At 37.6% G+C, this 13,141-nt stretch overlaps 1 protein-coding gene across 1 annotated transcript in view; it reads left to right on the top strand.

Annotated features, from left to right (window-relative positions):
• FBXL4 (F-box and leucine rich repeat protein 4) overlaps positions 1 to 12,916 on the top strand; it is a 58,438-nt gene extending 45,522 nt beyond the window's left edge. The window contains exon 9 of the mRNA XM_084201987.1: positions 7,553 to 12,916. Coding sequence (XP_084058113.1) covers positions 7,553 to 7,716 — 164 coding nt within the window. The 3' untranslated portion in view covers positions 7,717 to 12,916. The remainder of the gene's footprint in view (positions 1 to 7,552) is intronic.
• Positions 12,917 to 13,141: the final 225 nt, after the last annotated feature.

Below are 13,141 nucleotides of genomic sequence, written 5' to 3'. Positions count from 1 at the left end.
TTTAAACTGAAGCCTTTCTCTTTTGATTATCAAATTTTTTATAATTCTTTCTGCTTTTGTTTGTATTTTTATTTCTGTGAAATGTGACAAAGTATATTTATAGCAAGAGTCTGTGATCAATAAACATTTTGCTTTTGTGCAATAAATATTTGTTATCTATTATGTCATATATATTATGTACTATGCAATACTGAATTTCCTCATCACTTTTATTGACAAGTGAATTTGAGTTGTTAAAGATGAAAGGGTAATTAAAAGCAATACTTAAATAGACTTTCTAGTAAGGTGGGAAGGAAGTGATGGGGGTCAAAAAGCATAGCAAACCTGAAATTTCTAATCTTCTGCAGTTTCCATAGTTGAAAATATTTTTAGAGACCTAAAGTAAATATACTTTGAACTCTTGAGTAAGGACTTTGAGAAGCTTCGTTTTGTGTGATGCTGAATTTATTCTTTTATGGTGGCATATGAGGTTTTCTTTTTATAATAATGTAGGACAGCAGGGATGTTTGTGACATCAGTGTGGGAGAAAATTCTTCATGGTTTTTCCAACTTAGCTTCACAGGATGGCTGAAAAAGGAAGATTTAAATAAACGGGAATAAAGTAGTTGCTCTGTATACTTCTAATGTTTAATAATTGTAATGAAAATATTACATTTAGGTTGAGAGGGGTACTGCAAAGAACTGAGGGCCATCAACATGAATAATTTTCCAAGCAAGTTGAAGGATTTATTCTTATCAGCATTTATAATTTCAAAGTATTTACCATATGGCTTCAGATTGGCATTCCAGTGCACTCTTCTATAACGATGAAGAGTTTTACTCACTTCTGACTGAGAGAGTTGCCTTCTGACCAACGTAAGAGAAAAAACCTTAACTCCACCTAGTTCAAGTTGAGATATGTTATGTTTATGCCCCCAGGGGTACTGTGTTTTGTGTATCTTTAAGAGAAACTGCTCTGCAGCTAAATTATCAGGGGCACACTGCCCTGTTCAGACACGAGAAGTTTCCAAATGGTGTAGGGAATTAAGTCTCTAAGAAGCACTTAGAGGTAGGGTAGCCCCTGACTACCCACTTCCATGTGCTTCTGTTACAATGGCCTTGTGTCTGCCCCCAAAGTGGTCAGGCCTTGTTACTGCGCCAGAGGCTCCCCAAAGAATAGTTTGGCTGTGTTGAACGTATGGATATTCTGTTACTACTGTTGCCTGACAGCAGGGAAGGCTTGCTGCCATATTTCTCTAGTGTTTGAATTCAGATTTTAATTCAGTTGGACATCCTAATGATTTTTTTTTTTTGAAAAGTAATGTGAAAGTGGAGAAGGAGTTTGTTCTGTTCCCTGGTGCTTACCAATAGTCCTGAGTCAGATGGATTTGTAGTCAAACTTTTCCTGTGAGATTGCATGTTGTGTTCAGATAAATCCCCTCTAGGGGATATCCAGTTGAATTTCTTGCAAAATGAATAATCTGCAAAAAATCATTTCTTTCTTCCTTCAGAGAAATACTTGGTAGGGTGAAAAAAAGATTGTCCTCTGCTGTAAACAAGTCAGTACAAGTTGATATTCACTATATATGTGAAGGACTTGCCCTGCTTTTTTGGCAACAGTGAGGAACCTGTGTTAATTTTTTTTGTCTGAATGTAGTAACCACTACAGTCTGTGGTTACAAGAAAGAGCTGTCAAGTAGAACCACACTGTGTCATCTGGAGGTAGAGTTGCCAGGTGTTCCCATGTAAGTGCAGAAGTCTCTGTTGTTTGAACTAAAGACTGAGTCTCTCACTGTGCAGGAGTACCAAGGAAGTCATAAATCTCTGAAATCTCTGAATGTGCTCTTGCTTTGGGCATGTGATACAGGGCCATCCTGTTACTTTAAGCTGCATGAATGTGTAGTATGTTTTTGTCCTTCAGTAGAAGTGTGACAACAGGTCTGAAGCTGTAAGAGGTCAGAGCTCAGCTTTGCAAGAGTAACCTTGAACAGTGGGTCTTCTCTGTGATGTGAAGGAATGAGAGGTGCTCTCATTATATCCTTTGTCATCTCCCAAGTAAAGAAACGTCTGGCTTGCATGTGCATTGTGAAGGATGTAGAGGTATTGCTGCTGGGTTAGCACTGTGTGCTGTAAGGGAACTTCTTTTGCTTCAACAAAGCTGTGTAAAAGCGAGGTTTTTTCCTGCATACAAGCACTTACCCAAGTAAGGGTCAGAATGTCTTCCCTTCGCTGCACTCACCAGTGTTGAAGATACTCTCTCTGCAGTTTTCAGAACTTATAAACTTGACAGAGAAAACTTCTTGTTTCAGTTATAGGTTATTTATCATCACAATAGCTTCAGGGGTGGAGGAGTCTAAGCCTCTGAAAGAAATCTTGTTGAACTGTAAGGGATGAAAAATGTACATTATATATAGCCTGGATGCTGTTTGAAGGTGATAGGTCCTGAGGCTTGCTACCCATCTGTCCTTTACCATAATTGTTTGGTAATTTCCTTGTTACAGAGTCAGAGGACTCTGTGGAAGATGAAAATTGCTGGTTTTCAAGGACTCTGTATACTTACTGGCCCATGTAAAGCATTGTTGGATGTCAGGCTGTGTTTGTGCTGTGTAAAACACAGAAAGTAATTTTCTGTTAAAAAAGAATCATGGGCTGGTCCATATCTGCTGTATCATAAGTTTGGAAGAGGAAGCGTGGTGTGTGTCACTGAATGCATGAGGATGTGCTTCTCTTGAACTTTTAGTTCTTAGATTTCTTTTACCCACTACATCCTGAACTGCCTGCTTACAAGTATCATTTCCTTCTCAGCCCACATCTTTTCTGCTGAGTGACATGGCATGTTTCCACCCTCTGTCAGAATGATCCAGCTATGATCATCTGACAGTTCTGTAGTGACGCAGTACATCAGCCAGTGCTATCAAAAGTTAAGTGGACACCTCTAGACCAGTAGTTAAAAAGCTAGTCTTGAAACTGTGATCAGCATTGAGCAATGTGACAAGTCAGATGGCAACCTGAATTGACAGTGTCAAAAGCTTTTCTTGCACATAACATCAGCTGCTTAGTTCCCTTTCTGTGGGGTTCTCAGCTGCTGTCAAGGGTGAAGAGTAAATCGTATTAACCTCGCTCCCCAAAAGGTCCAACTGCCTCTGTCCTGCACAAAAAGAGTAATGAAAAGTAGACACCCTCGTTACCACAAAATTCATGTATTCCTATCTACATTCCAACACCTCCCACACCTTCCTGAGCAACAGAAAACCCAACTGCCCCCTTGCCAGCTGTCAAAGTTTTCAGCTTTATCTTGAGAACATCAACACGTAGTTAGTCAATTCAAACATGAAAATGTGTAGTACATTAAAATTTTGAATTTGAGTTGTGTGCAGTAGATTGAATAAAATGTAAAGAATAAAAGGCTAGTTTGGCTGGTCTAGGGAAAGAAGGGAAAGAAAAATAAGAATATTTGAGGGAAGAGTGCTAGTTATTTTCAAGAGTTGGTACTCTGAAATATTATTTGGTGTGTAGTAGTGTCTCTTGCTCTAGGAATTTGGGTTCTACAGTTTTTATAGCGGTCCTGCACAGGTCTCTTAAACAGCTATAGAGTTGGAAGACTTTGATATATGATGGATATCAAATTATTTACAGCTAATAAGCATAATTGTTTGAGCAAAGAGATCATTACTCAGAGGTGCCTTTTACAAGGGTGGTACCAGAGAATTGACTGAACAACAAAATTAAACAGCAGATTTTAGTGCTTTGGTTATGTATGTATTCTGAAAAATGGCTGATTAGTCTATGGGGAAGTTATAGTAAATAATAAAGGTCCAAAAGCTTCCAAATTCTAGAAGAAAAATGCTCTATATAAATAATTAACTAGCAGACTACATTGTCAGTCTTTCAAAAGCAAAGGAGAATATGCTGTATTAAAATTCTGAAATGCTTTTGAATGGTCTTTTAGGATACATACATAACTAACTGTACATTGTATAAATAAAAGGAAGACTACAGATGATGTGCATTTATCCTATGGTATGAATAACCAAACCCCAACTGGATTGCTTGTAGAAACAGGTATTTCCTAACATAAAATTTTAAGAGGAGGGAAAAAACCCAGGTGCAATAAAACATGTAGTTTAGGATGACCTACTTAGTTGCAAATCTATTAAAAGTCTTGGATGAAATGATAGGAGAACTATCAAAGTTCAGGTAGGAAGGAATGAAGAACATCCTACACAACAAATCTGTGGCTAGGCATCTAAATCTAGAATTTTTGTAGAAATACACGTTTGGATCTTGAAGCATAAAAGCTGTGATGCATAAATGAGGCTGGGTTTAGATGAAGGTGCTGATGTAGTAGCAATTTTAAGGCTTGGTGGAAAAAAAGATAAGTAGCATAATGTGTTGTTCCTAGAGTTGCATTTGGAATGGTAGAGCAGGTCCTTATGGTAGAACAGTGATACTGTGGTAAAGTGTGTGGTCAATTGAAGTGAATAAATTAAGCATGTTACAGAATTTCTGTGTAAATCTTTAGGGACTGTTGCATGAACTACCAGACAATGCTGATGATGGTGATTATATAATGGTAAGGGAGTTAAAAATCATAGTGATAATGGCAAGCTTAGTCTCTGTAGAGGAGATAAAATTTGGGGGCATGATAGCAAAGACTATCCTTGGGTGATAATGTCTCAAAGCAGCTAATCTGAGAGCCTGACATAGGATAATTGGAGACCAGATTCAGATACCTCCTTGCTTATGCAGAAGAATACTGGAGACTAATGAAACCATCTCGAGTCTTTCTGAAATTTGAGTCCCATTCAGAGAATGAAAATCAGAAGATGAACTCTAGAAAGTGAAACAAAATCATAGTAAGGCAGTATGAAGTATTAAGGAACCACTGGCTAGAGGTGAATGATACTGTATTTCAGCTGTGTTGCAATTTTCAGGAGTGGCTGAGCTCGGTAGATAGTCCAGGTGTGAAGGCTCACCCCAATACGAGGCTATTGCAGGAGAGCTGTTGTGTGTCCCTTGGTGTTCGTGGCAGAGGGGATCAAGCAGGCTGCTCCATCAGAGCCATTCTTTCCAGGAGATTAGCCTGGAAAGCTGCCTTAAATTGGAATGCCAATACAGAAAGCTTTTGAACAAATCAATACATTGAACAATAATAAATTGTTAGGACTAAATGGTATTTATGCCGTGATTCTAAATGAGCTCAAATACAGGGCTCTGGAAGTCTTATTTCTGGTGTGTGTGTGATCTGTCTCTTAATTCAGCCTCAGTGCTAGAGTAATACAGGGTTACAAACATGACACCACCTTCTGTAAAGAGCTTGGGTTAGGAGCTACAAAACAGTTAGATCATCTTTTGCTCTGTGTAAACCAGTGGCAGCCATGAGAAAGTCAGTCAGTGGAAATGCAGAGGACATTATCATATTTCAAAGAAGAGCTGCATCCCAGCAAGGGTAGTATTAGCTTTGCCTCTCTGGTCCTTTAAACTTCCTTGAAGTTCTTGGTGAATGTGAGCACTATTCCAATCCATAGAAGACTGGATTTTCAAAAACTGTAGCCAAGGTTGTGCTGCTTTTGTAACTTAGCTGTCTTTTCCTGGATCATGAGTGTTTCTGAGGACAAGGCTGTATCATTTCTTTTCACAGTGAAGTTATGTCACTACTGTGGTCACCAAGGGTCTGTTCTGATCTGCTCATAAGTAATTCAGGTAGAGGGGTGAATAATGCCAGAGGGTAGCACACAGATATTCAGGGTAGAAAAATATTAAACTGAAGAACTTAACACTGAAGAATGACGCAGTGGTCTTGTGATACTTATTAAACAGGTGATAAAGCAGGAGGAAAACATTGAATCAAGTGCAAAGTAGTCACATGAGGCAAAATAACATCAACTAAATATATAGGGGACTGGATTTATATTAGCTACTGTTTTGTAGGAAAGAGATCCTGTGGACAGTTTTTGGAAAACATCATCCCATTGTCCAGCATCATTATAATTGTAATAGGGAAGAATAGGGTTATTTAGATGTGAAATGGAAAAAACACCGTAAGACTTACTATAAAATTACTGTTTGCTCAGTGCACTGTATTGTTCTGGTCATCCAGTTTCAAAAGTATTAAATTAGTGCAGAAACATCACAACAGGGGTCATTTTGAGATGCAAGGGAGTCTGAAAAACAGATGGCCTTGAGGGAACAGAAGAGATGTGCATGGGAGTATGAATGATTTAGAAACAATGAATTGGGAATGATCTTATGCCTCTTTCATTGTACCTTAATTATTGCAACTGGAGTTTTTTAGTTTTTCTTTTTTTTTTTTTGATCTTATGTAGAACTTGTGAAGGGGCTGTAAGTATGAAGAAATTCAAAAAAGTAGTAGAATTCATGAAAGATTGCTTTAGAAACCCTAAAATTATAACTTTTGGCAATTGAGAAGATTCACCAATGAAAATCTACTTCAAAAAGATCTGCTGCTTTTTTTGCAGGAGAGGTAAGAAGCGTAGGGAGCATAATTGGCCCTGGCACTAGACAAGATCCTGAACTAGATGGCTTTTTGGGGTGCTAGTTAGCTGAAGATGGAGCTGTGTGAGTTCAAGTCTGCCAGGAGTTTTCTGCAGTAGTCTTGGGTATATAAACTCTCTAGAGGGAAAGCTTGATGAGCAGTTTAGCCCACTGTAGACGCCCAGGCTCAGTTCACTTGCCTAGAGTAACCTGCCAGGCTTCCAGCCTTTCCTGAATGGCATGAAACTCCTCCTCTGGTCCTGTGTCCTGTCTGCCAGCTGTGTGTGGATGTCCTGCACAGTGTAAGGTCCCCTAGGGGCGCTGAGTACTTCAGACAGCTGACTCACACCCCAGTCAGATGAGCCAGGTGCTAAGCACCATGGACTGGACTGTCTGGATGTCCATCAGCTGTAATGGGTGTGTGGATTTGTGCTTATAAACATTGATTGATTGATTGATTGATTGATTTTTGACTGAATCCTATGCTTGCTCTGATCCTGTGTGACACTTGGGAGTTAAGTCACTCTGGTCTTGTTTTTGGCAGGGTTTAACTAGTATGTTTTCTACATACATTTATGTATGATCAGCAGTCTCTTGAATAACTGCCCCTGCATGTGTGTAATACCCATACTTGCTCTGGAGCTCTGGGAGCCTTGCTGATGCCTTTGGAATCGGAATAGCCCCCAGTCACTCGTCTGCTGTGCTGATGGTCTGTGTGCTCAACAGGAGAGCATGACTATAGCCTTTCATGTTGCTGCCTAAGCCCAGCGTCGGGTCCCTGGGAGGTCTTGTGGCTCTGGGTACCTGGCTTCTCTAGTAAGAGATTCCCCTTGAAGTTGTAAAGTTGCCCCCCAACAGGAAATGACAGTGACTTAAACAGTTAAGAAAACACACTAGGCTTTTTAAAGGTAAAAGTTCTATGTGTTCTCTGAGAAGCTTTTGATTTGAAAACTCATTTAAATTATCTAGATAAAAGTTGTGTTGTAGTAGCATTTTTTCATGCCATGGTATTAATAGCTTAAAACCCTGCACTTTTCTTGGTAACTTTACAATTCTGTTTTGTTTTGTTTTTGAACAGGAACGAGGATGGTGAGCCCTGCATCTTTAAGAAAATTGCTGGAGTCATGTAAAGATCTTTCTTTACTCGATGTGTCCTTCTGTTCACAGATCGATAATAGAGTTGTGCTAGAACTGAATGCCAACTTTCCTAATGTGTTCATAAAAAAGAGTTTCACCCAGTGAGTCCTTACATATGCTGCTGTGGAACTCCTTTGACAGTTGTTTTCCTGTAAATTTGTGCTGATTTTTTTTTCTAAGGAAAATATAAGTCTGCTATAAAATAGTGGAAACTATTAATTATCTACACAAATGGGTAAAATACATTTAAATGTATTATGTTTCTTTAAGTTGATATTGTACCTAAGAATTATTTTGCTCTGTTAATTGGTGGCACTGCATGTTTTTAAATACTAGCCATATGTCTGGCTTTAATGAGAAGTAAATAAATGTCTTCTTAAATGTCTCTTCACAGGGTGTTATACACAATACACTATGTTAATATCCAGGTGAAGGCAGAAGTTCAATATTAATCAGTAAGGGTGCTTCCTTTTCATGTGTTTGTGTGTGTATATATAAATGTATGCATATGTATTTGTATATACATACACAGATATTGTAGCATTCTAGTTTGGCCTGCAGCATAAGATTTTATCATCTGGCCTATAATTAGTTATTTGAAAACCAGTTTAAATGTACATAAGAACAGATAGAAAAGGCACTTTGTCTTCTTTGAGTTTTGGCAATGAACTGTATCTGATACAGTTTTCTCCCTTCCTTCACCTGAAATAGATTTAGTGATGTTTTACAGTCCAGCCTCAGCAGCACAACAGATAAATGCAAGAACCTGGACCACCTGAACTTAGAGCAGAAATGAAAGATAAAATTGACAGGTGCTTCCTGGTATTGAGATACCAAGTTTAAGCCAAGTACTGAATGTCGAAACTGGTAATGTGTAGAAAACTCCAGGGTAGTTTTCTTTTTCAAATTTCTGTCATGGTCAAGACTTTACTTGTGATATATCTGGTTATTTTGCAGAGTACCATGAAAAGTATAACTTAGGGTAGTGTGTTAGCAACTGTCCTTTCACTGGCATTAAATCTACTGTCAGGTGTAAAAACAAGCATCTTTGTTTGGTAAAACAGCAATGAAAATATAATGGGTTTGAAACCAGGGCAATACGATTTGATAATTTTATGATCACCAAACCTTAGTACTGGATTTGTTTTGTTTGGGTTTTTGTTTTGTTTTCTTTTTCCAAGAGGAGAGTAGCTCAAAGTACTATTGCACTCTCTCTTTAAGATTGCTTAACCTCTGGAGAAGGTAAACTGTGTTGATGGACAATTTCTGGAAGTTTCTTCCTTTTGCACTTTCTTGGATGAAGCTTTTCTCTTTTTTTTTCTTGAATATCACTGCTAGAGTATGTTGCTCTGTACAGCTTTGGTTTAGAATTTTGCCTTTTTAGCCATTGTTGATGCATATGGACCGTGAAATATAGGCTGTCTTTTGATACTGATTCTGTTATTCTTGTATTGATGGCACTTATTACCTACTGGAATAAGAAGAAAAATACATTGTCTGAGAGAAGTACAGTATTGTACTGAAGATCAGTGACAAAGAACACTTCAGTTCATGCAGTAAATAACCAACTGCTACTAGAGGACTGCTGCAAATCGTTAAAAATCTGACAATCTCCGTGACTCCTGAATGACTGCTTTGAACTCTTTGTGCTGGTGCCAGTACTTTATAAACCATGTCATGAAACAGCTACAGAACATTTATCTGATTTTATTGAAAGACCTAGTTCTGCAGATTTTTAAATTTTGCTGAATCTCTGGGGAATTCCAGATCCAAAGAAGGGCATGCACAGTTGGCTTTTTGATTTTTTTCCCTCCACACAGATGGCACTGTGGGATTTCCAACTAGTTTATGCCATTCCATTTTTTTTCTTCTTTAGAAATCTGGGCATTGTCAGAGAACTTTAAATTCCATACTGAAAGATGTCAGCTTTGGTATGATTCTCTGTGAGACCTCATTTCTCTCAATCGTGTTTGGGTTCATTTGTTTTTCTGTGAAATTGTAACTTTTTTTAGTCTATATTTTTCATTGTAATTATTAAACATTATTATTCTAGTTACATGAGAACACAGGTACAGATAATGGGAGTTTACAAAGAATAGAGTTCAAAACAAATGTATTTGTTGTAAAATTTCACTTCTCAGGGGTTGTTCTGAGTTTATCTCCTTTTTTTTCTATAGAGATTCAGTTTGTTTTTCACTGTAAATAGAGTGGGATGTGGATGAAGTGATAGCCATTGTGCCTTCAAACTGGTAAACTTGGTAGATAGTAGAGTTTTTTCTCATCAGTGAATCAAATAAGTGGTTTTGTAATCACATACGTGTAAAGAATTTCATTCTCTGTTGCATTTTAGGTAGAGTACAGAAGGTTTAAATTGAAATTTTGTTCATACTGGAGGATTTTTTCTTTCTTATGTTGCGTCTTCTCTTTGTAAATGGTTTCTTCAGGAATTCTCTATTGCCACTTGGAAGATGAATTGATGTTGAATTTTTATTCGGGTTGTTTAAAATTTGGCTATTACTGACATATAATTAATTCAAAGAGCAGAGAAGCAATTAGGAATGACTTCCATCTATAGTTGTAGACTTCAGCCTTCAGTCTGACAGTAAGAAGCTCTTTTAGCTATGGCCTTATAAGTCCAAGAAGTCTTCCAGCAAAACAGAGTTAGAGCAGACTTGACATTTGTAATACTTGTAGGATAAAGAAAACAACTTGCTTTTAGACCTTCTCCGTATGTCACAGAGAAGCAAGAATAGGTCGCTGTTTCTTTTGTTCTGCTATCTTATACTTAAGTGTGTCTATTTATTTATATATATGTATACATAAATTATATATACACACACATACATTTGTGTGTCTGTATGAATTCTTTTGGATATGTGTACATACATAAACATATATGTATAAATATCAAAGTTTTTCATGTAGGAATTACTTTTGTAAAGTGAGTATAATAGAAAAAAGGTGTTTCATAGCAGTTCTGCTTTCAACTATTGCTTTACTCTACCTGGAGACTGAGTTCATCTCTACTATACAGCAGGAAAAGCCTGGACAGATGTGCTGAATTTCCAGTGTTGCTTTGCCAAAGTGCCTTTTGGTTTGTCTGCTCGTGAAAGGTGTTACAGGGTATGAAGAGTGAATGCCAAGTCCGATCACTACTGTGGACTGTCTCCTTGCAAAGCAGTCATATAGAGGGAAACTTATATTCTAGTTTCACTTGATCCAAAATGAATTATGTCAGTTCCTCCACTGGCAGAATTTAATTACTCTTGAATTGGGTCTCATCTCCATCACTAGACTCTCCCTTAGTCATGTTATCCAAATTCTGTTCTTAAGGATATTCTTTTTTTAAAATCCTGTTGTTTGATTATCTATCTGAAGCTTTGTAAAAGATACGCTTTGGCAACAAATATTAAGGGAAACATGACTAACATGTCCAAAAGAAGGAGTTTACTCTGAACTGCTCCTGTTTTTAAACTAAAGGGGGCTTTCCATACCCTCTGTGTGAAATTGATGTGGGATGGCCTGTAGGTAAAGATGTAATTCCTTGGGTAATTTTTTAAAATAGTATGATAACTTTACCATTTAAAGCATCTTCTTAGCTCTTCAAGGCTTTAATTCAGTAGTGTACTTATGTTCAAAATTTTGAGCTGTCTGGCTGCATAGCTCTACAAAATGGATGGGGTTTCTGTTCTTTAAATTATTCACCTGATTAAGTCCATTAGTGAGCATGACTTGTATAGAACAATTTTGCATGGGAGTTTGGACCTTATAATCTCCCATGTACTTGGAGGTCCAAGTTTCAGACAAAAAACCACAAGCAAACAAACAACAAAACCTACCAAAACCTTTGTATTTCCTTAGAGCTCTTATGCTAAGTTTTCCAGATATAAGATGTCCAGTAATCATGGTGCACATTGAGTAGAATTCATCTCACTGAATGTTAGTTCTCTGAAAGTTAGACATCTGCTTCAAGGGAGAAATGTGGGCACCTCTAGAGAGTTATTAATCTCCTAAGGCAGACATTTCAGGAAAGTAGAATGAATCTTGTTCTAGAGGGCCTCTCTGGAGACTGTGGAAGCTGTGATTTAGCTCAGGTTAGATACTAAACTGAGATTAATTCCATCCAGTGCTGTACTACCTCTCTTGAAAAACAAGACTGAAACAACATCCATCCTTAAACCTTCAAACCCTCCAAATTCCATCCAGAGAGAAGCAAAAAAAAAAAAAAAAAGAAAGAAAAAAAGGAAATTCTGAGGAGGCAATCTTGAGGAGTTTTCTTAATGCCAGGAACTGCTTCTGCCCATTGTTAATCCCTGTGGTATATAATTTGTTTTATTTTGTGATTCTGTTTGGCTTTTGGATTTGGGTTTTTTTGGAAATGCATCCTCTTTCTCTTTTCCAAAATCTCATGTGCCTAAACTGGCTGTATGTATAGTTCTGTAAATGCGTGAACAGACAAACATAATTAATGTATTGCCCCTATTTTGATAATCTTTCATATTGTTATAATTAACACTGAGTAGTTTAACTGCTCTACTGTCATCAGAAATGTCACCCACTGTGCATTTGCAAAAATTGAGTGCTGAGTCCTGGTTCTTACTGTGTGTTCTTATTGCATCTTTTGGGATATATATTCCCATGTCACATCAGCAGGACTGCTAAATTTACAAACAGTAAATAAAATGTAGCATTTTATTATGAGGACTATGGGAGCTACTTTAAATAAATGATTTACATGTTCATTGTTGCTCTTTAACAGTGATTCTGTAAGTTGTAGCTTTGGAAATTACTAGACTAGAAATCCCTGGTTTAATGCATCTGCACTTGCTGTTTCAGATGCAGCCAATGTTTTTTTCCCAAGTGAAGGCATTAGTCCTTCACTGAGATGATGGTTTCTGTGATTTTTAGGTATCTGACTTGATAATGAAGTGCAAGAAGGTGCTCTTTAATAAATGTTACCAGCACAGGACAAGTTGTGGTAACTGACATTTGGAGGGGCTGAGCAATGAGTGTTGTTGCATGTTACAGATCCTCAGGAGCTTCAGAGAAATGCATCAACAGGAAGAGTCTCATTAAGAAGATTCAGCCTCTGTAATAGGAGGCAATGGTGAGATTTTCCTTTTCAGCTAATGGACTAAATACTTTTGCTTGAGTTACATAGCTCTGGTTTCTCCTTGTCTTGTTTTCACTCAAGGATGGTAAATAGCACAGTTAGGACAGACGTCCTAAACTGAAGGGAATCCATTGTGAGGAATGAAGTTTTTCTGTTGCATGTTTTGTTCATCTTTTCTAAAAATAAAATAATAAAAATACCCTCCACTATTTGAAAACTCATTTTCCTTAGATTCAGAAGAAACGAAAATGTCAAGAAGGTTGAGGAAAGGAAAAAAAAAAGACTTATTCTGATTTATCTGGAACCTCATGGGAGGGTAGCCAGATTGTTTATAGATTTGAGAAAAGTAAGTGCCGTCTCTAGGTCAGCTCGACCTTTCCCAGAAACATGGCTTTCCACATAGTATCACATGCTTGT

This window comes from Fringilla coelebs (assembly GCF_963513975.1).
Source record: "Fringilla coelebs genome assembly, chromosome: 3".
Taxonomy (NCBI): domain Eukaryota; kingdom Metazoa; phylum Chordata; class Aves; order Passeriformes; family Fringillidae; genus Fringilla; species Fringilla coelebs.
Note: the sequence above shows the minus strand (reverse complement) of the source record. Positions and strands in the feature narration are given on the sequence as shown.